This window comes from Ovis canadensis, chromosome 2 (assembly GCF_042477335.2).
Source record: "Ovis canadensis isolate MfBH-ARS-UI-01 breed Bighorn chromosome 2, ARS-UI_OviCan_v2, whole genome shotgun sequence".
Classification (NCBI taxonomy): Eukaryota; Metazoa; Chordata; class Mammalia; order Artiodactyla; family Bovidae; genus Ovis; species Ovis canadensis.
The window spans coordinates 136,956,616-136,980,628 of NC_091246.1; the positions used below are offsets into that span (position 1 = coordinate 136,956,616).

Here is a 24,013-nt window from a genome sequence, read left to right on the forward strand (position 1 = left end):
AGTTAATGATACAGTCCAAAGCTGTATCAGTTTTCTCAATTAAAATGAGTTTGCCTTCATCTGAATCTTCTAAAACATAATTAAATTGTTTTAATTAATCAAAATCTCCTAAATCCATCCATCTCCCAGATCCTTTAACTATTCAAAACTTTTTTCCCCTTAAGCCACAGAATTCATTCTTCAATTTAGTTTAGTTTAAATAATCATTACACTGGTCTCGAAAGTCACACATGATAACTTTCCAAGATCGGGGCTGAGAAAGTATTACGTATTAACCTACACTGCATGCATAAGTCAGTGTTTTTTCTTTGTATATTACTTGCAGAATCCACAAGACAAAAGGGTAGGACCTCTTTTCCATTCAATTTGCTTTACTGAGCTTTCTTTTTCAGTTGTAAAAGACACTGAGATACAGAAAGTATCCGCACAAAAGACCTCCGAAATTACGTCCCAGAAGAAGGCATCTATCCAAGAGGAAATTTCCAAGAAAGCCCTCATTTCTGAAGAAATCAAGACGTCAGAGGTAAAATCTCACGAAAAGCTAGCTGTCAAGGAGGAAGCTTCCACACTTCTGATTTCCGAAAAAGTCAAGAAATCAGAAGCCACCTCCCTGGAAAAATCTGTTGTCCATGAGGAAATCACTAAAACATCACAGGCATCGGAAGACATCCGAACTCATGCTGAGATCAAAGCATTTTCTACTCAGATGAGTATAACTGATGGTCAGAAAGTGACTCTGAAAGCCAACATCGCTGGTGCCACTGATGTGAAATGGGTACTGAACGGGGTGGAGCTCAGCAATTCTGATGAGTATAGGTACGGCATCTCAGGCAGCGACCATACCCTGACCATCAAGCAGGCTGGTCACAAAGATGAAGGGATCCTCACCTGCATCGGCAAAACCAGCCAAGGCATCATTAAGTGTCAGTATGATCTGACCCTAAGCAAAGAACTCTCAGATGCTCCAGCCTTCATCTCACAGCCCAGATCTCAAAATGTTAATGAAGGACAAAATGTTCTCTTTTCTTGTGAAATCAGTGGTGAGCCATCGCCTGAAATCGAATGGTTCAAAAACAACCTGCCAGTAAGTTTAATTATGAATGTTACTGAAGAGAACTTTCAATACTTTACTCCTGAAGAGCTCAAAGAAACACTTTTTTTTTCTCTTCTTTTTAGATTTCTATTTCTTCAAATATCAGTGTAAGTCGCTCCAGAAATGTATATTCTCTTGAAATCCGAAATGCATCAGTAAGTGACAGTGGGAAGTATACAATTAAGGCCAAAAATTTCCGTGGCCAGTGTTCAGCTACTGCTTCCTTAACAGTCCTTCGTAAGTATATCTTTACCACTTTCGTTACTTGCTTAAGGCCATTGTATGGTTCTGTTTTTTGCTTTTGTCTTTCTGAGCACAGCAAACTCTCAGGAGCCTCTTTGAATACCATGTGTAAGAGACACAGGCTTCCTGTGTGAATTCATTCTTAACAGTCAATGTTTCTTTATAGCTAGATAGAAATATGGATAAGTTAATTTTCAAAGCAAAGCTACCAGCTGTCCTGTTACATGTATTTTCAGAATGCACAATATAAAAATTATTTTCTATTTCTATGACTAACCATTTTTTTTCCTAGTGATTCTAGCACCTGCATGAAATGTAATACTATAAATATAAGGATTCATTTCTGGGAGACACTGGGCTAGCTCTTGACAACTGTATGTATGTATTTGCTTACGCTTTCACAGCAAATTGTTTGGGTTATGTTTCTGTGTGTGCGTGTCTAAGTTTCCATTTCTGCAAGTCAATGTCAGATGTCACAAATTAACTGGATGTCATTGATGTTCACTGTGTATCTGCTATGCTCCACAGCTCTAGTTGAAGAACCTCCCAGAGAGGTAGTATTGAGAACAAGTGGTGACACGAGCTTGCAAGGAAGCTTCTCGTCTCAGTCAGTCCAAATGTCTGCCTCTAAGCAGGAGGCCTCCTTCAGCAGTTTCAGCAGCAGCAGTGCTAGCAGCATGACTGAAATGAAATTTGCAAGCATGTCTGCCCAAAGCATGTCCTCCATGCAAGAGTCCTTTGTAGAAATGAGTTCCAGCAGTTTTATGGGAAAATCTAGTATGACACAACTGGAGAGTTCAACTAGTAGAATGCTTAAAGCAGGCCTAAGAGGTGAGCAATCAAATTATCGGTAGAGGTAGACAAGCCTAGTAGCATGGTAGAAACTTTCATACACACAATTCAGTAGAATGCAAGTTTTTCTATTTTTTCAGTGATTCTAAAGGTTTGTTGTTGTTGTTCCATAAAGGAATTCCACCTAAAATTGAAGCTCTTCCCCCTGACATCAGCATTGATGAAGGAAAAGTTTTAACAGTAGCCTGCGCTTTTACGGGTGAGCCTACCCCGGAAATAACATGGTCCCGTGGTGGAAGAACAATTCATGATCAAGAACAGCAAGGGCGATTCCACATTGAAAACACAGATGACCTGACGACTCTGATCATCATGGACGTACGGAAACAAGATGGTGGACTGTATACCCTGAGTTTAGGGAATGAATTTGGATCTGACTCTGCTACTGTGAATATAAATATTCGATCCATTTAAGAGGGCCTGTGCTCTCACACTCAGACTCATTCTTAACCTTACCCAAATGATTCACATGGACTAATCTTTCTATCTTTCTGATCTGTAAATACTTAAAAAAAGAGTAGTTTTGTATCAACCTAAATGAGTCAAAGTTCAAAAATAATACATTTCAATCTTTTCATAATTGTTGACCTAAGAAGATTACATATTTTCTAGTGACATGTACATACTGTATATAGCCGAATTAACGGTTATAAAGTTTTGTACCATTTATTTTATGACATTTTACACTGTAACTATTGAAACTAACGGTTGGCAGGAGAAAGTTTCCTATGGAACGAATACCCTGCTCAACACTTAATCAATCTTTGTGCCTCAACATAATGTTGATGTCTAAGTATGCCTCAATGGGTCGAGGAATTCCCCATTGAAGATGTCCTATCCACCGAAAAATGCTGTGCACGTCACCTGATATGCACCGATACTTATGGAATCAGAAATGTAAGGCATTGGTGATGTTTGCATTTACCCTCCTGTAAGCAACACTTTAACGTCTTACATTTTCTCTGATGATGTCACACTCAAAATTATCATGACTTAAATATTACCAGAACAAAGTGTAACGGCCAACACTTTGTTCGCTCATTTCACACTGTCTCTGACCATAGAGAGTGCCTGGGTAGCTTGGAAAAGTAACATCACCTGGCCATCCCCTCAGTTAACCAAGTTATTCATGCATTCCTATGCCAGAGCAGTGTCAACTCTTGGAGGTTCAGGGGTGCAGCCAATGCCTTCGTGTGGTAGTTCTAAATTTAAACCAGAAACTGGGGCAACTAAGCAATGAGCCACAGCAAAAAATAAAGAACAAAATAAAGCTGTCGTTAAATTTAAAAACAACAAAGTATTACTAACTGCCCAAAATATCAATTTGATGTAGTTCTTTTCATGCAAGTTTAAATTCAATTGTTAGTTATAATTGTTGGACCTCCTTGAGATAGTAACAACAAAATAAAGCAAGCTATCTGCACCTCAAAATGTGTGGCTGGTTGTTTTCTGTGAAATTCTGCAGCTGGGGAGGTATGTGCCTTTGAAAATCACAGAAATGATCATAGAGAAGAAAAAGCAACTCAAGTTCTCTACAGCAAATATTTAAATTATCATGTTGAATGTATTCAACAATTTTTTAAAAGCACAGATATGATTCTCATGGATAAATTTATCCCCAGAAGTTAACAAAAATCCTCCAAAATAAGAAATCTTCTAAACATATTATCAAGAAAAATATTTTTATAGGGACTGATTCAGCTAAATCCAAAGGTACGGGAACATCAAAAATTCACAATATTTTGTGCAAAGATGAGCAAGATGAGATAGACCCTGTCCCTTAAGAATAATATAGAAGAGAAAATGACCACTTCCGGGAAAATGATCAATTGTGCAACTGAATCCATTACTGACTATTGTAGCTCCAAACTGAGACAGAACAAATCAGTCTTCAAAGCTAAAAGACTTTTTTTTTTAAAGAACTCATTTTAAATTATATAGTCCTACCATGCTTTTCAAAACAACTGTTCTATACTTAATAAAATACCTAGCACCAGAAAAATCTGTATTTATCCATCTGATTAGATAATCCTAATTGTAAACCTATAAAGTTGATTCTTTGCCTAAATTACCCCCTAAATGTAAATATAAGTGGCCAAAGTTGAAGCAAATGCACAGTCAATTCCTACTCCCCAAAGAAGATCTTGGGTCTGCATTAATTTATTCAGCAAATATTCTTTCTTAAAGCTTCCTTGGTGGCTCAGTGGTAAAAGAATTCGCCTGCTGATCCAGGAGACTCGGGTTCAATCCCTGGGTCAGGAAGATCCCTTGTAGAAGGGAATGGCAGTCTGCTCCAGTATTCTTGCCTGGGAAATCCATGGACAGAGGAGCCTGTTGGGCTACATACAGTCCATGCGGTTGCAAGAGTCAGACACGACTTTGCGACTAGACAAAAACAACTGCAACAAATTCTTTAAGTCAGATTTCCTAAAAGCAGACTCTAGTTGTTTGAGGGACTGCTCTCAGAAAGAAGTAAGTGAGGGGAGCAGAGCAGGGGAAGAAAGCTAAGCAAGAATGTGGTCTCAGCAGGAGCTTCAGCCCCATCCCATAAGTACCATAGTTGGTTCCACCTGGGAACAGGAACGCAGACCATCTGGATCCCCTCATCAGTGGCTACATGCTGTGAGCTTGTGGGGGTGGGGATGGGTGAGGGAAATAATCTCTGGGGTGAGGGGCACCCCTTGGCCAGACAGCTTTCTGCAGACTAGGGCAGCTCAACAGCCGATGCTCACGAAACCAGGTCAGATACGCATAACCTGGTTCTGGGCAGTACCGACAGCACCCACAACACCACCAAACAACTTAATACCTATTCTTGAGACAGGCTGGGACCTGGGACTCTTTGCTGTAGTGCCTGCACCTGGACAAATGTCTCCTCAAGCAACAGAATACAGAGAAACTACAAAGGACTGAAAATAACTGCATGCCTGTACAGTTGGGGCAAATTATGAACAAGATACAGAAAAGACCAAAAACCCACACAGCACCATCAGGTAGGTGGGCAGACCACCTAAGCTACCCCTGGACCCACCGCTACCCTCACCCCATGTAAGGAACCAGCTCACCCCTGCTCCCCTCCAGGAAGCAAGCAAGGGAAACTGTCACTTGTTTCTGCTCCTTCCTGTTGCAGCAGGGGCCCCAATAAAGGCTTGCTGGAATTTCCTGTCTAGCCTCGTATCAATTTCTATTGACTAAGGAGGCCATTAACCCTGGTCAGTAACATACTTTTTGGGAACACAGTGAAGGGACAGCTGTCCCCGTCCCAGGAGAGGATCTGAGCACCACCAGGGACCGCCGAATGCGGCTTCCCCCTGGGCGACGAGCACTCGCCTGGACCTCATTTCAGTGTCACCACGTTTGATACGTCTGCCTTCCTGGCCGCTGGCGGTCTCAGACCCTCATTCAGGCAACACTCTCCCCCCAACCTTTGTCCCTTTCCCTCTCCTGAAATCTCTCTACTTCTCCCCTCTCTGTCCTCTTACTTCTGCCCCATCCTTCCCAGAGAGTGGCCAGCGGGCAGCTGCTCCATCACTCCTCTTGGCTCGTGAGGCGCTCTGGCCAGCAACAGCTCCCCTTGACCAGTGACAAACAGGTGGGAGAGGCCTGCCTCACGCCGTGCAGACAGACCTTGGCCCCAGTAGGCTCTCCTTGACTGGAGATTTACAAGAGCAAAGGAGATTCAAACCTAATATCACGTAGTGGCTGGAAGTCTTAGCGCCTCACAATATTCTCACCTTTATTTTCCTGCTGCCAAGAGATGTCCCACTGGGAACAGGCTGAAATGGCAGATTTCTATATACTGGTGGACGCATGGGTAGAAGTCCCATCTGTGGGTTGGGGACCCAGAAATGATGCACCACTGGCTGGTTTCCAGGCTTGATCACCCCAGTGGGCAGTGGACAGGGTGCTCCCTCCATCACCGGCCCTTTCTGGAGGCAGGTGGGTTGGTGCCTGAATAGACACCTGCAGCGGGCGGGTTGAAACTGCAATCTCTTTCTGTCTTTCATTCTCTTCTGCCCCTCCTCCCTTTACCTCTCCTGTGGTCCTCAGCCCTTCACTCCTGTGCCCTTCATCCTGAAGACTCTGTGTCTTTAAGTTTCTGTCATCGTCTGTGTTTTTAAAAGGCCCTTTGTTTTATATATTTCTGTCTGTCCAACTGGTCCTGCAAGTCTCTGCCAACATTGCGGACCTGGTGGAGCACCTAGGCCTTGAAATGCAAAAACAGCCCACATGGCCTGAGACTCTAGGCTCGGGGTGCTTAGTAGGACTTTAAAGACCACCAATGGGGGAAAAGAAAATAGCTTGCCTTTCTCCCCCCTGCCTCCAGTGTTAACTGTTCTGCCTGGCTCTAGAAACTATCTGATCTACCTATGGTCCCCCAGGCAGGAAAAAAAAAAAAAAGAGGACTTTTAAACTCTGATGGGAAAGCTATTGGTTCTGTCTGTACATAAAAATTAACTTGCAAATGAGCTGTATTTAATTGGCTTAAAGGAAACTGAGCACTTATGTACATTCTCAGAAATATAAAAGAAACTCGCCAGAGTATATTTCAGATTAATGTAAATATGAGAAATGCCCAGGGTATCTCTGTATTCTTAACAACTGGAGACAGTTTAAAAACAAATGAACTGATTTTCTTTTACAGTGCAGCCTGGTGCCAATATGCACTGGGTGACCAGGAGAAGTGGTCACAGAATGGATCCCTTAACTGTGTTGTTTTGGTTTATTTTTAAACAGAGAATAACTTAATGAAAACATTGTTGTTGAGTCGCTCAGTTGTGTCCAACTCTTTTGTGACCCCATGGACTGTAGCCTGCCAGGCTCCTCTGTCCATGGGATTTCCCAGGCAAGGATACTGAAATAGTTTGCCATTTCATTCTCCAGGGTAGCCTCCCAAAATACAGGGCTCAAACCCGTGTCTGCTACCCTGCAGGCAGATTCTTTGCCACTGAACCACCTGGGAAGCCCCAATAAATACACAGAATATTATAAAGGCTTTTGAATCCTTCTTTTCTTGCCATCCAATAGTAACCACTAAGGTCAAATCAGCTGTTATGATTTCTGTGTGTTTTGGGTTTTTTTAAGCATTTACCACAAAAGCATAAATCTATAAACAGTCTATTTTTCTGTTTATGTTTTCAAGCTTGATCTAAATGATACCACATTGTACATCTCTCACAGCTTGCTTTTTTAAGGAAAGCACTTTTGTCATGGAAAAGTTCAAATGTATACAAATAAACAGAATAGTATAATGAGAATGGATAAACAACAAGGCCCCAGTGTGCAGCCCAAGGAGCCACACTCCATATTCTGTGAAAAACAACAGTGGAAAAGAATACAAAAAAGAATATATATACATGTACAACTCAACACCCTGCTGTACAGCAGAAATCAATGCAATGCTACAAATCAACTATACTTCAACAGAAAAAATAAAATCTTTTAAAAAGAATGGTATAATGAACTCCTATGTATCCATTACCCAGCTCCAATGATCCATTGGATCTCTTAAATACCATTTTACTACTGGATCTATTTTTGTAAGCAGTCCCCAAAATGGAGAAAGGTCCCGTGCGTGCAGGCCTTTATACTTTATCGAGACTCAGGCCTGAGGGATTTTTATCATGTATGTGGAGCCTCTATGCCTATGTTGTTCCCAAAGATTGGGAGCCAGACCTTCTCACAGAGCTTCCTTCCAGTCTCTTTTAATTAGTCACTGGCCCACTGAGCCTCCTTCTTGAGCTCCTTTTCCCTGCCCTTCACCATCTCCTTCAGCTCCTGGACTCCCACCTTACCACCCTGACAAATCGAAACCCCCAAATCAGTGCCCTCAGTGCTTTTCCCAGCAGAGCTCTGATCAGGTTCAAAGGTAACCCCCACTTTTGTCCCACAAAGCCTTTACCCCCTTCAGGAAGTAGCTAGAATGAGTGTCCCCTTCTCAGTGGGAGACTTGGGAATCTGTAAGCAGAGATTTGGCAGGTCCTCAGAGAACCCTGACAAGTGTAGGAACAAATTTGTCAGGCTGGGGTTGACACACTCTCACTGGCAGAACATCACGGTTATTCGGGCCCCCTGTTGCAACCTGAGCATACACTGAGAAACTCCAGGGAACAGGCAGATGGCCTACTGGCCACCAACCCTCATCAGCGAACTTACCAGGGGAGTGAGGACGCAGTCCCAGAACATGACCCACACTGGGACTATGAAGATCAAGTAGGCCACGCTAGGATGAGACATGTCATGTGTCTATCGGGAGGAATGAAAAAGTGTATGGTAAAGCCTGTAAACTAGGTAGGTTCTAAGAGGTTACAGAGAAGAAAGGTGGAAAGCTGCCATCTTCCTGAGCCAGCTAGCACATGAATATACACCCTCAGTCCACAGAAGGGAGATCACCACTGGCCATGCCTTTTATCAAATGGTTGTCTAAGGAGTCCTCACAAAAAGCTGAGAAAAGAGACGTGAAAGGCAAGGGAGAAAAGGAAAGATACATCCATTTGAATTCAGAGTTCCAAAGAATAGCAGAGAGAGATAAGAAAGCCTTTCTAAGTGAACAATGCAAAAAAAAAAAAAAAAAAAAAACAGAGGAAAACAATAGAATGGGAAAGACTAGAGATCTCTTAAAGAATATTAGAGATACTAAGGGAACATTTCATGCAAAGATGGGCACAATAAAGGACAGAAATGGTATGGACCTAACAGAAGCAGAAGATATTAAGAAGAGGTGGCAAGAATACACAAGGAACTATACAAATAAGATTCTTAACCACCTAGATAACCACAATGGTATAGTCACTCACCTACAGCCAGACATCCTGGAATGTGAAGTCAAGTGGGCCTTAGGAAGCATCACTACGAGCAAAGCTAGTGGATGTGATGGAATTCCAGCTGAGCTATTTCAAATCCTAAAAGATGATGCTGTGAAAGTGCTACACTCAATATGCCAGCAAATTTGGAAAACTCAGCAGTGGCTGAGTTTTCATTCAATCAAAAGGTCAGTTTTCATTCAATCCCAAAGAAAGACAATGCCAAAGAAGTGTTCAGACTACTGCACAATTGCACTCATTTCACATGCTAGCAAAGTAATGCTCAAAATTCTCCAGGCCAGGTTTCAACAGTATGTGAACTGAGAACTTCCTGATGTACAAGCTGGAGTTAGGAAAGTCAGAGGAACCAGAGATCAAATTGCCAACATTCATTGGAACATAGAAAAAGCAAGAGAATTCCAGAAAAACATTTGCTTCTGCTTTATTGACTACACTAAAGCCTTTGACTGTGTGGATCATAACAAAAGTCAAATTTCTAAAAGAGATGGGAATACCAGACCATCTTACCTGCCTCCTGAGAAACCTGTATGCAGGTCAAGAAGCAACAGTTAGAACTGGACATGGAACAAAGGACTGGTTCCAAATTGGGAAAGGAGTACGTCAAGGCTGTATATTGTCACACTGCTTATTTAACTTATATGCAGAGTACATCACGTGAAATGCAGGGCTGAATGAAGCACAAGCTGGAATCAAGATTGCCAGGAAAAATATCAATAACCTCAGATATGTAGATGACACATATGGCGGAAAGTAAAGAGGAACTAAAGAGCCTCTTGATGAAAGTGAAAGAGGAGAGTAGAAAAAGCTGGCTTAAAGTTCAACATTCAGAAAACTAAGATCATGGCATCTGGTCTCATGACTTCATGGCAAATAGACGAGGAAAAAACAGAAACAATGACACGCTTTATTTTCTTGGGCTCCAAAATCACTGCAGATGGTGACTGCAGCCATGAAATTAAAGTATGCTTGCTCCTTGGAAGAAAATTTATGACAAACCTAAAAAGCAGAGACATTACTTTGCTGACAAAGGTCAGCAAAACACCACCTGGTCAAAGCTATGGTTTATCCAGTAGTCCTGTATGGATGTGAGAGCTGGACCATAAAGAAGGCTGAGTGCCAAAGAATTGATGCCTTTGAACTGTGGTGTTGGAAAAGGCTCTTGAGAGTCCCTCGGATAGCAAGGAGATCAAACCAGTCAGTCCTAAAGGAAATCAATACTAAATATTCATTGGAAGGACTGAAGTTGAAGCTCCAATACTTTGGCCACCTGATTGGAAGGGCCGACTCGTTGGAAAAGACCGTGATGCTGGGAAAGATTGAAGGCATGAGGAGAAGGGGACAACAGAGGATGAGATGGTTGGATGGCATCACTGACTCAGTGGACATGAGTCTGAGTAAACTCTGGGAGCTGATGACGGACAGGGAAGCCTGGCGTGCTGCAGTCCCTGGGGTGCAAAGATTCAGACACGACCAAGTGACTGAATAGCAACAACTCCTGACATCAGGAGAAAAATACAAAAGCTCGAGGCTAGGCCCCAAACCTCATTGTCAACCTTGATAAAGGAGGTCTTCAAGGTCTATAACAACCAAGACTGAACAGAGAAGGCCAATAAGGATAAGAGGTTAATAAAACAGAGCTTTTGGCTGCTCTGACTCACCCACCACCTTGAGGGGACCCCAAAGGGCTGAGAAGGCTGGACAGGCTGCCAAGAAGCCTGGGCCAAGATCAGGGTACCTTTTGTCAGAAGGTGGTCACTGGAAGGGGAATGTCCTGAGTGCCCTCCTATGGGATGCCCCAGGGGCAACTTGACGGGCCCCAGTTCCTTGCAATTTATGTCTCCCCTTGCCTATGAAGTCGGGTCCATTAGTATTACTCACTCCTTTTTGTATATGCCAGAATGCCTTCCTTGGGAGAGATTTGCTAAATAAGTTAGGAGCTAATATATTCTTAAGACAGGGTGAAGTCCAAAGAGGCAGAGAATTCAAACAGAGAATGCATCTGTTGGTAGCCCCAGATGACCCACCTGCTGGTCATCAAAATATTTCCCAAGACATCTCCCCAGAAATCAGAGAGCAAGTAGATAACAGCAGTTTAAGATACTTCAGTGCCAAGCAGGGCAAAACATGTTCCCCTCTACAGAAATAACAGTAATGCCTGGAAGGGAACATCCAGAGAGAATATCCTTGAAAGTCAGAAGCCCTGAGGGGACTCCAGCACTGGTCACCAAATTTCTAAAATGCAGACTGTTTAGGCCCTGCCAATCCCCTTGCAACACCCTGATCCTCCCCATTCAGAAGCCTAATGGAGAGTATCGTCAGTTTGTGTAAGACTTAGAGCAGTGAGGGAGGCAGTCATCCCTGTTCACCCACGGATGCTAAACCCACACACCTTGTCACCCACATGCTGGGGAGTGCTCAGTATTTCTCTGTTTGGTACCTCAAAGATGCATTTTTCTGTATTCTCCTCCATCCATACTCCCAGTATCTTTTTGTCTTTGTATGGAGGGACTCTGACACCCTGGAGGCTACCCATGGGTGGACAGTGCTTCCACATGTGCTCAGGACAGCCCCCATTATTTTTGGAAATGCATTAGCAAGGCACGTGATCCTTGAAAAGGGAACTCTGCTACAATATGTTGATGATTGATAAGTACTGAAACCAAACAAGATTCAGATCAAAATACCGTTAAGGTCTTAAATTTTCTGGTAAAAAGGGGATGTATCTCATCAACCAAGGCTCAAATATCACAGCGATGGGTTCAATATTTAGGATCTGTTTTGACCCCTAAGGCCACAGGTCAGAAAAGAGCAACCGGTGATTATAATCTCCAACCACAAAGAGGCAATGCCGAGGCTTTCTCAGGATGACTGGGTTCTGTCACATCTGGATTCCAAATTATGGCCTTAAAGCCAAAGCCCTCTCTGAGGCTCTAAAGGGAGAAGAAAGGGAATCCCTTCATTGAAAGAGCAACCACCAGTGACTCTAAAGACTGTGTTGAGCAGAGCATTAGCACTGAGACTTCCAAATTTGGACAAGCCCTTTACCCTATACATTCACAAGAGATCGGGGATAGTACTATGAGTCCTGACCCAAAAGCTGGGACCACATCAGAGACCAGTGGCTTATTTTTCAAAATAACTGAACACAGTGGCCCTGGAATGACCAAACTGCCTGCTGGCAATAGCAGCCATAGCCTTGCTGGTTAATGAGGTTTCCAAGCTTACCCTGGGACAACACTTAGATGTGTTAACCCTTTATCAGGTACACTCAGTGCTGGAAGTAAAAGATCATTATTGGTTGACTGGAGGAAGGTTAACAAGATATCAGGCCCTCTTAACAGAAACCCTCAACATTATTTTATGAGTGTGCCAAACCCTGAACCCAGCAACTCTGCTTCCAGTAGCTGAGAGTGGGGACTCACTGCATCATTGTATGAACACCATAGAACAAACTTACTCCAGCAGGTATGATCTTCTAGATGAGTCTCTTGACAGCCCTGAGGTCAAATGGTTTACTGATGGGAGCAGTTTTATAGAAATGGGAACCTGAAAGGTGGGGCATGCCATTGCTAGTCTAGATCAAGTCACAGAAGCGAAGGCCCCACCAACCCAGACATCAGCACAGATGTGGAACTAGTTCACTAATGGGAGCTTTGCAACTAGGGAAGGATAAGAAATTAAATACTTACTGACTCTGACTACGGGTTCCACATGCTACATGCTCATACTACCATTTGGAAAGAAAGAGGAATGTTAACCACCAGAAATTCTCCTATAAAACATAAAGATGTGATTCGGGCTTTTTAGATGGGGTGCAGCTCCCAACCCAGGTAGCCACTGTAGGGGCCATCAGAGGAATGGATCTCTTGTGAGCCAAGGAGACAGCAAAGTTTATCAAACTGCAAAAAAGGCAGCTCAACTGCAAGAGCCTGAACAAATTATGGCCCTAGTGATTGATCACCCTGAACTCTGTAGCCTTCCCCAGTATTCTCCAAAAGAACAAGAAAATGCTGAGAAACAGGGCTATGAGAAGGGAAGCACAGGCTGGTATAAAAAGGAGGGTAAGGTTCCAATTCCTGAGTCCCTGCAATGGAAACTAAGAGTTACATGATGCCACCCATTATGGGAGGGATGCACTATGGGACTTAACACAAAAGGCTTTCTCAGGGAAGGGGCTTAAAAGAACAGAAAAACAAGTAATGCTTGCCTGTGATTTATGTGACCAGAATAACCCACAGACCCACTCAATACCCTCATCATTACTCAGTCCAATCAAATGCCAAGTGACATATCTGGGGTGGTGGGGAGGGGGAGACTGGTAGATTTCACTTAAATGCCCCCACAATCAGGATATAAATATCTTCTGATACTTTTCACTGGATGGGTTGACGCCTTCTCCGCCTGATCTGAAAAGGCTATGGAAATCTAGAAGTCCCTTTTAAAAGAAATAATCCCTTGATTTGGACTTCCAAAGTCCCTCCAGAACAGTAACAGGCCCTCTTTTATAGCCCAAATCACACAGGGACTTACTATGGCCCCTAGGGATACACTATAAACACCTCTTGGCTGCCCCAGTCTTCAGGGAAGGTAGAGAAAATGAACCACACTCTAAAGAAAACCATAGCAAAGCTCTGCCAAGAAACTCATGAACCTTGGACCAACTTTCTTCTTATTGTACTACTAAAGGTCCATGTAGACCCCAGGAGTGCTCTGAGTCTTAGCGCATTTGAAATGATCTGTGGAAGGCCTTTTATTACTACTGATATTTGAGAATCGTATTTGAATGGGAACATTTAAAAGAGTCATGTCCAATTCTTTGCGAACCCAAGGACTATACAGTCCATGGAATTCTCCAGGCCAGAATACTGGAGTGAGTAGCCTTTCCCTTCTCCAGGGGATCTTCCCAACCCAGGGATGGAACCCCACAGAGGTCTCCCACATTGTAGGGGGATTCTTTACCAGCTGAGTCACCAGGGAAGCCCAAGAATACTGGAGCAGGTAGCCTATCCCTTCTCCAGATCTTCCCATCCCAGGAATTAAACTGGGATCTCCTGCATTACAGGCAGATTCTTTACCAGCTGAGCTACCAGAGAAGCCATTTAGAAGAATGCTGGATATGCCACCAACACCCCCAGCTGGCTATTACTCTCCTCATGCATTTCCCCTGAACCTGCTGGGTCCAGTGGTAATTAACAATCTAAATGGAGTAAAACTGCCACCCCTTCACCTCTATTAGTCACACACACACCTTCCAGGGGGCTATTCCAATGCTTTAGCCCAACTCCCGCGTACAACTGGATCCAAGGTGTGGGGCACACTATGTTAAACTGCACAAACAGCACTTGTTTCACATGCCCTGAAAACTCTTCCAAGGCATAATACACCAGATATCCTACAACCTTACCCACTGATGCCATGTTTCAAACTACAGCCCCACATCCCTAAACAACACAGAAGGGGGACGTGGGTGATGGAAAGGAAACATTCCATCCACCCAGTCAATCCAAGTAAACCCACGTGTGGGATTCCAGACAAACAGTGATCAGGCCTATGGAATGCAACCCCCAACTGGAGTCAGCAGGATCATGCATGAGCATCTAGTTTAAAATGTTGTAGAGAGTAGGGAGAGAGGCTACAGTGAAGGCTCCACACTCTGCACGCGACTCAGCAGTAGTGCTCTGCCTCTGGCACAGCCTGGCTTTCCTCCAAAAGCATTTCCCACCACGATCTCCTCCCTCCTGTCTCCTCAGGCCATCTCCCTGCAGTCAAAAGTAGTCCTCACTCTGGGATTGCTCTCCAATTCCTACACTCCAGCTCCCACCCACCACGCATTCTGGTGGACTTGCGTTCCTATCTGGGACACTGGCCAAAAAAAGACTCTACACAAGAAAGATGAGAGAATAATACCTTTTCAGAAACCCAAAGGGAATTGGGTTGAATCAAAGAATTATTTGAATAGTATAGCCCTGAAATTTGATACAAGCTCAAAAAACTTGTTGAATTAAATATTCTCCCGAGCAGTTGTTAATGGACAGGTTTTATAATGTTCCCAATCCTGAATAAGTCTCCAGTGTTGAGCACCCTCCATCTCTAAGCCCCATAAGAACTGTGTCACAAACATCATCCAGACGCTGAATTAGATAAGACTACTAATCCTGATGTAGTCCACTCAAAAGAAGCAACTCCCTTAACTGCTTTTACTAGTATTTGACCTGCATGAGTTGTATCTTCCACTTCTGAAGAGGAAGAAGCACTTACTGAGATACTTCTTAAAATTAATTGCAGATATACTACCAGTGGCAAGAGCACAGTCAGTGGTATGTTGCTCAGTTCAGTTCAGTCGCTCAGTCGTGTCTGACTCTTTGCAACCTCATGAATCGCAGCACGACAGGCCTCCCTTGTCCATCACCAACTCCTGGAGTTTACCCAAACTCATGTCCATCGAGTCGATGATGCCATCCAACCATCTCATCCTCTGTCGTCCCCTTCTCCTGCCCCTAATCCCTCCCAGCATCAGGGTCTTTTCCAATGAGTCAACTCTTTGCATGAGGTGGCCAAAGTACTGAGTTTCAGCTTCACCATCAGTCTTTCCAATGAACACCTAGGACTGATCTCCTTTAGGATGGACTGGTTGGGTCTCCTTGCAGTGTCCAAGGGACTCTCAAGAGTCTTCTCCAACACCACAGTTCAAAAGCATCAATTCTTTGGCACTCAGCTTTCTTCACAGTCCAACTCTCACATCCATAAATGACCACTGGAAAAACCATAGCCTTAACTAGATGGACCTTTGTTGGCAAAGTAGTCTCTGCTTTTGGATATGCTATCTAGGTTGGTCATAACGTTCCTTCCAAGGAATAAGCATCTTTTAATTTCATGGCTGCAATCACCATCTGCAGTGATTTTGGAGCCCAAGAAAATAAAGTCTGACGCTGTTTCCACATCTATTTGCCATGAAGTGACGGGACCAGATGCCATGATCTTAGATTTCTGAATACTGAGTTTTAAGCCAACTTTTTCTCCTCTCCTCTTTCACTACCATCAAGAGGCTTTTTATTTCCTCTTTACTTTCTGCCATAAGGGTGGTGTCATCTGCATATCTGAGGTTATTGATACTTCTCCTGGCAATCTTGAGTCCAGCTTGTGCTTCTTCCAGCCCAGCGTTTCTCATGATGTACTCTGCATACAAGTTAAATAAGCAGGGTGACAGTATACAGCCTTGACAGACTCCTTTTCCTATTTGGAACCAGTCTGTTGTTCCACGTCCAGTTCTAACTGTTGCTTCCTGACCTGCATATAGGTTTCTCAAGAGGCAGGTCAGGTGGTCTCGTAGTCCCATCTCTTTCAGAAGTTTCCACAGTTTATTGTTATCCACACAGTCAAAGGCTTTGGCATAGTCAATAAAGCAGAAATAGATGTTTTTCTAGAACTCTCTGGTATGTTTCTAGTTACACCAAATAACATAATGTTTGATTCACATAAAACAGACCCCTTGGTTCAAGAGAAAGGCCATGAGGAATATGGCATCATGTAGCCAATGGAATTGTACCTCTGCAATCCACAAAGAAATTTTGGATGGCAAAATAAAGGACTCCTTACTCATGGAGATAGATCAGTCATCAGGAAGGGACTTCTGCCACTTAAAGAAGATGACAAGAAGTAATACTGATGAAATAGACTCAAGAATCTGTAATACAGGCAATGATAGTGCCAGCACTGCTCCTAGGAGCACCAAGAATCTCTTCCTGAAGATGTTGATGGAATCAGAACTCTCTCCTTTACAAGAGGACCTTATTTCTTCAGGTGAGCTGTGGCAAGATAAATCACCTGGTGCATGGAGTCTGTGCAGACTGTCAATGAGAGTGCAGCAGAATGTTTGACAGTCATATCAGAGGCTCCTAGTACTCCTGATCACTTGAGTCTGATTCTGCACATACTACCAATGAAGTGGGGACTCTCTCTTAAAACTGACTTAAATAATCTTGAAATGGCCACTAAGGAAGGAGATCAGGCTACAGAAGATCTTCAAGAAACATCAGATCCTAAAGAACAAAGCGTAGGCATAAAAGGTAACCAGGATTTTCCTCTGAATGAGAATTCACTACACCAAGAAGAAATTGAAAAATAAAAGTATTCCTTGTGAGGAAGCAATAGGATTTAAACAAAAGTAAACTGTCAACCCTTCTCCAGTGGATCACATTTTGTCTGAACTCTCCACCATGACCTGTCCATCTTGGGTGGCCCTACACAGCATGGCTCATAGTTTTATTGAGTTACACAAGGCTATGGTCCATGTGACCAGATTGGTTAGTTTTTCAGTCTGTCTGCTCCCTGATGGAGAAGGATAAGAGGCTTATGGAAGCTTCCTGATGTCAGTAGGTGCCCAATATGCTACTGGAGATCAGTGGAGAACTGACTCCAGAAAGAAGGAAGAGATGGAGCCAAAGCAAAAACAACACCGAGTTCTGGATGTGACTTGTGATGGAAGTAAAGTCCGATGCTGTAAAGAGCAATATTGCATAGGAACCTGGAATGTTAGGTCCATGAATCAAGGCAAATTGGAAGTGGTCAAACAGGAGATGGCAAGAGTGAACATCAACATTTTAGGAATCAGCGAACTAAAATGGACTGGAATAGGTGAATTTAACTCAGATGACCACTATATCTACTACTGTGGGCAAGAATCCCTTAGAAGAAATGGAGTAGCTATCATAGTCAACAAGAGTCTGAAATGCAATACTTGGATGCAATCTCAAAAATGACAGAATGATCTCTGTTCATTTCCAAGGCAAACCATTCAATATCACAGTAATCCAAGTCTATGCCTCAACCAGTAATGCTGAAGAAGCTGAAGTTGAACGGTTCTGTGAAGACTCACAAGACCTTCTAGAACTAACACACACACACACAAAAGATGACCTTTTCATCATAGGGGAGTGGAATGCCAAAGTACGAAGTCAATACCTGGAGTAACGAGAAATTTGGCTTTGGAATACAGAATGAAGCAGGGCAAAGGCTAACAGAGTTTTGCCAAGAGAATGCACTGATCATAGCACACACCCTCTTCCAACAATGCAAGAGAAGACTCTACACATGGATATCACCAGATGATCAATGTGGGAATCAGATTGATTATATTCTTTGCACCCAAAGATGGAGAAGCTCTATAAGTCAACAAAAACAAGACCAGGAGCTAACTGTAGCTCTGATCATGAACTCCTTATTGCCAAATTCAGACTTAAATTGAAGAAAGTAGGGAAAACAACTAGACCATTCAGCTATGACCTAAATTAAATCCATTATGACTATACCGTGGAAGTGAGAAACAGATTTAAGGGACTAGATCTGACAGATTGAGTAGCTGATGAACTATGGACGGAGGTTCGTGACATTGTACAGGAGGCAGTGATCAAGACCATCCCCATGGAAAAGAAATGAAAAAGGCAAAATGATTGTCTGAGGAGGCCTTGCAAACAGCTATGAAAAGAAGAGAAGCAAAAGGCAAAGGAGAAAAGGAAAGATATACCCATTTGAATGCAGAGTTCCAAAGAATAGCAAGGAGAGATAAGACAGCCTTCCTCAGTGATCAGTGCAAAGAAATAGAGGAAAACAACAGAATGGGAAAGACTAGAGATCTCTTCAACAAAATTAGAAATACCAAGGAACTTTTCATGCAAAGATGGGCACAATAAAGGACAAAAATGGTATGTACCTAACAGAAGCAGAAGATATTAAGAAGAGGTGGCAAGAATACACAGAAGAACTATACAAAAAAGATCTTCATGACCCAGGTAATCACAATGGTGTGATCACTCATCTAGAGGCAGACATCCTAGAATGTGAAGTCAAGTGGGCCTTAGGAAGCATCACTATGAACAAAGCTAGTGGAGGTGATGGAAATCCAATTGAGTTATTTCAAATCCTAAAAAATGATGCTGTGGAAAGTGTTGAACTCAGTATGCCAACAATTTGGAAAACTCAGCAGTGGTCACAGGACTGGAAAAGGTCGGTTTTTATTCCAATCCCAAAGAAAGGCAATGCTAAAGAATGTTCAAACTACCACACAATTGTACTCATCTCACACGCTAGCAAAGTAGTGCTGAAAATTCTCCAAGCCAGGCTTCAATAGTACATGAGCCGTAAACTTCCAGATGTTCAAGCTGGTTTTAGAAAAGGCAGAGGAAGCAGGGATCAAATAGCAAATATCTGTTGGATCATCAAAAAAGAGAGAAAATTCCAGAAAAACATCGGCTTTATTGACTATACCAAAGCTGTGTGGATCACAACAAACTGTGGAAAATTCTGAAAGAGATGGGAATACCAGACCACCTGACCTGCCTCCTGAGAAATCTGTATACAGGTCAAGAAGCAACAGTTAGAACTGGACATGGAACAACAGATTGGTTCCAAAAAGGAGTACATCACGGCTGTATATTGTCACCCTGCTTATTTAACTTATATGCAGCGTTGCTATTGCTATTGCTAAGTCGCTTCAGTCGTGTCCGACTCTGTGCGACCCTGTAGACAGTAGCCCACCAGGCTTCCCCATCCCTGGGATTCTCCAGGCAAGAACACTGGAGTGGGTTGCCATTTCCTTCTCCAGTGCATGAAAGTGAAAGTGAAAGGGAAGTAGCTCAGTCATGTCCAACTCTTAGCAACCCCATGGACCGCAGCCTACCAGGCTCCTCTGCCCATGGGATTTTCTAGGCAAGAGTACTGGAGTGGGGTGCCATTACATCATGTGAAATGCTGGGCTGGATGAAGCACAAGCAGGAATCAAGATTGCCAGGAGAAATATCAAAAACCTCGGATATGCAAATGACACCACCCTTATGGCAGAAAGTAAAGAACTAAAGAGCCTCTTGATGAAAGTGAAAGAGGAGAGTGAAAAAGTTGTCTTAAAACTCAACATTCAGAAAACTAAGATAATGGCATCCAGTCCCATCACTTCATGGCAAATAGATGGGGAAACACTGACAGACTATTTTTGGGGGGCTCCAAAATCACTGCAGATGGTGACTACCGCCAGGAAATTAAAAGACGCTTGCTCCTTGGAAGGAAAGTTATGACCAACCTAGATAGCTTATTAAAAAGCAGACATTACTTTGCCAACAAAGGTCCGTTTAGTCAAAGCTATGGTTTTTCCAGTGGTCATGTATGGATGTGAGAGTTGGACTATAAAGAAAACTGAGCGCAGAAGAATTGATACTTTTGAACTGTGGTGTTGGAGAAGACTCAAGAGGATCCAATCAGTCCATCCTAAAGGAGATCAGTCCTGGGTGTTCACTGGAAGGACTGATGTTGAAGCTGAAACTCCAATACTTTGGCCACCTGATGCGAAGAGCTGACTCATTGGAAAAGACCCTGATGCTGCGAAAGATTGAGGGCAGGAGAAGAAGGGGATGACAGAGGATGAGATGGTTGGATGGCATCACCGACTCAATGGACATGAGTCTGAGTAAACTCTGGGAGTTGGTGATGGACAGGGAGGCCTGGCGTGCTGCAGTACATGGTGTCGCAAAGAGTTTGACGCGACTGAACTAAACTAGATGGTGCTCTTCTGTTGAAACTATTGTGGTATATTATTTTTTAAACCATACTGATTGTTTTACTAAAGTAATCTAACTGAAGATATCAAGGAAATGAATACTTGATACTGCCGTATCTGTGAGGTTGGCACAAATGACTTTTGGACATGCTCAACTTAGTTAATCTTAGAAAGAAAAAACACATGCCAAACCAATGCATACTTCTTAGGTCACTGAGTTCTAGCTTCAATCCACACTATAGTATCCTCTTTATTAATTTTGCCTGTATGTTCAATTTCACTTTAATAAACATGTAATTTGAGGAAAATTCTGATTGTAATAGATGACAATGCACATTGTCTGCAGGTCTGGGCATATGCTTTCATAATTCAATTATCTGATAAAGAGCTATAAAAGGACAAAGGAGAATGAGAACTTGATGATTCTACTAGATTTAATATATAAAGAAAATACACTATTTACATATGGGTAGCTTAGCAGGGCATTATAACTACAAAAACAATGAAACAGATGCATATTTTGTCAACATGTTGTGTCAGGGAAACTGTTTTATAGTCCTCTTGTTTTAGCTTTGTTGCACAACTCCCAAAATATAGTTTCCTATTCAAAAGGAAAAAAAACAACTTGTTTTTTTTGAGTGGTATATGTTAGTAATTACCATTAGTATTTGCTGTTATAAAAGGACAATGATTGTAGGAGAATATTATAACTCAGTAGACTTACTGAATATGAAAATTAATGTCAAGTGACCTCAAAGAAGAGAAAAGATATATCAGTAGTTCTTATCCTCTTTTGTAGGAAACCAATAATAAGGCATTAAGGCAATAATTCATCAGTTAATTTTGAAGCTTTATTTACATAAAAAAGAATCCTGCTGGTATACAGGTGATAGTGACCTTGTGCTGAAATTTAAGCCCTTCCAGATAAATACTGTGTATTGTAAATTAATGTCTAAAGGTAGTTTTGATTGCCAGGTTATAGCACTTTATTCTAAAAATGAAATTATAAGCCAAATATTTGGCTTAAGTACTTTTAGTTGTATAGAACTTGGTCTTTTGAAAGTTTATTTAGGCTCTTTCCCTGCCGCCGCGGAGCCGCGCGGAGGCGGAGGCTCGGGTGCATTCAAGATTCGGCTCCACCCGTAACCCACCGCCATGGCCGAGGAAGGCATTGCTGCTGGAGGTGTAATGGACGTTAATACTGCTCTGCAAGAGGTGCTGAAGACCGCCCTCATCCACGATGGCTTAGCACGTGGAATTCGCGAAGCTGCGAAAGCTTTAGACAAGCGCCAAGCCCATCTATGTGTGCTTGCATCCAACTGTGATGAGCCTATGTATGTCAAGTTGGTGGAGGCCCTTTGTGCTGAGCATCAAATCAACCTGATTAAGGTTGATGACAACAAGAAACTAGGGGAATGGGTAGGCCTCTGTAAAATTGACAGAGAGGGAAAACCCCGTAAAGTGGTTGGTTGCAGTTGTGTGGTGGTTAAGGACTATGGCAAAGAATCTCAGGCCAAGGATGTCATCGAGGAGTACTTCAAATGCAAGAAATGATGAAATAAAAAATTGAGTTCTTGTTTTCCAAAAAAAAAAAAAAAAGAAAGTTTATTTAGGTCTTTTGAAAGTTTAAATAATTATCTAAAGAAAGCATAATGCTACTGAAAAAGAAAATCTGATATTCTATTTAATATGCTTTTGCCAAATATGAATAGAAATGCAGGGCATCGTTTCTTTGTGTAAAGCTCTCGTTAAAAGTTACTAACAGTGTATAGATCAAATGTTTACAATATAGGGAACTGTAAATAAATATTTCAGTTTTTTCCCCCTTCATTGTTCCAAGGCAGTATATTGTCTCTGTGGAGTTGACTAATAATTTAAAAATCCCATATTGGATTTCAATTAGCAGAAGGTCATACTGGTGCATACCAAATAAAATTAAATACATAATTTTTTTTAATGTTGTAGAGCTCTATATGCTTAATTATCAACACAATGTTCTGCTGTCCCCTAATTGTTTAAGTATTAACAACAGTTATGTCCGTCAAGGAGTGTCCATTCTTAACAACTGTCAGACAGACATTTAGGTCTGCACACCTGAAGAGTCTGTTTTCCTCTGCAGACACACAAACCATGTGTTATAGAATTATGGCCAGGCCCTGTTCTTTTCGAACCAAGCTATAGCCTATAAATGTACTGATAATGTCCACTGCATAGGAGAGTAGCCCACCCTGTAGTCCACCACAGGGACTACAGGATAAGAGGATTTTTATCTGTAACAGGATCACTCCAGCTCACCACCAAACCTGGAGAGCACTAGGAATGATCTTAAGAGGGGCAGAGCTGGCCATAGGACTACAGCTCCATGTGGAGGCTTTACTTATCATGAAGCAAAATTGAGAAATCTCACCAGAGACCTTGGTTATATGATGGAACAGATGGGACAAGCCTTAAAGGGACTGAATACTTCTCTCATTTCTTTGGCTAATATAGCTCTTGTTGCTGCTGCTGCTTCTGCTGCTAAGTCGCTTCAGTCGTGTCCGACTCTGTGCAACCCTGTAGACAGTAGCCCACCAGGCTTCCCCATCCCTGGGATTCTCCAGGCAAGAACACTGGAGTGGGTTGCCATTTCCTTCTCCAACGCATGAAAGTGAAAAGTGAAAGTTAAGTCCCTCAGTCGTGTCCGACTCTTAGCGACGCCATAGACTGAAGCCCACCAGGCTCCTCCTGGGATTTTCCAGGTAAGAGTACTGGAGTGGGGTGCCATTGCCTTTTCCGAATATAGATCTTGACAATCGTCCAGCTCTTGATAACCTTCTGGCAGAACAATGTGGAGTTTGTGTGATAACTAATAGTTCCTACTGCACCTGGATCAATGTGACAAGACAGGTAGAAGTTAATATTAAGGAAACACATGCTCAGGAAGAGTCACTTCACAGTTTTGCCAAGGATGATGTCATTTTCACTGTCTGATCAATACTTAAGGGAGTCCTCCTAAAGTTAATCTGGTCCCTTCCCTTTCGAGGCCCATTAGCGGCTGCTATTGTTCTCCTTTTAGGCCCTTGTTTGTTCAATCTTTTGGCTAATTTTGTGTCTTCTAGGCTCCAACAATTTCAAGTGAGACTCATGATGGCTCAAGGAATTCCCCCCATTACAGCAGACAGCGGCCCAGGTCCCTACAGGTTCTTAGAAAAGTCAGTAAGGGACTTCTACACCTCTAGGGTAGGCTAGGATCTGTGGCTTTTGTCCAGAAGGAAGAAGTTACAGAAGAACAAATATTTGGCCCCTTACCCCTTAAGAATAAGGGGTATAGAATTTCTCAGGGGGAATGAGTCAGGCTGGGACTGGACCCTTTTATATAGTGCTTATATCTGGCCAATCATCTCCTCAAGCAACAAAATACAGAGAAACTCTAAGGTAATAAAAATAACCGCGTGCATGCACAGTTGGGGCAAATTA

General features: G+C 42.6%; 2 protein-coding genes and 1 pseudogene across 2 annotated transcripts in view; all 3 read left to right on the plus strand.

Annotated features, from left to right (window-relative positions):
• TTN (titin) overlaps window positions 1-3,619 on the plus strand; it is a 275,748-nt gene extending 272,129 nt beyond the window's left edge. The window contains exons 340-343 of the mRNA XM_069577076.1: window positions 393-1,084; window positions 1,177-1,330; window positions 1,865-2,167; window positions 2,304-3,619. Of these exons, the coding sequence (XP_069433177.1) occupies window positions 393-1,084; window positions 1,177-1,330; window positions 1,865-2,167; window positions 2,304-2,602 (1,448 nt within the window). The 3' untranslated portion in view covers window positions 2,603-3,619. The remainder of the gene's footprint in view (window positions 1-392; window positions 1,085-1,176; window positions 1,331-1,864; window positions 2,168-2,303) is intronic.
• A 9,333-nt stretch (window positions 3,620-12,952) lies between these two features.
• LOC138432419 (oxidation resistance protein 1-like) lies at window positions 12,953-17,180 on the plus strand (annotated as a pseudogene).
• Window positions 17,181-21,629: 4,449 nt separating this feature from the next.
• Window positions 21,630-22,160, plus strand: LOC138433823 (small ribosomal subunit protein eS12). The gene has a single exon (XM_069577090.1). It carries the CDS (start codon window positions 21,713-21,715, stop codon window positions 22,109-22,111), a length of 399 nt encoding a protein of 132 aa, XP_069433191.1. The 5' UTR covers window positions 21,630-21,712; the 3' UTR covers window positions 22,112-22,160.
• Window positions 22,161-24,013: the final 1,853 nt, after the last annotated feature.

Bases quoted from the DNA above. Each gene is read 5' to 3' on its own strand.
- LOC138433823 (XM_069577090.1), top strand. From the start codon at position 21,713: ATGGCCGAGGAAGGCATTGCTGCTGGAGGTGTAATGGACGTTAATACT.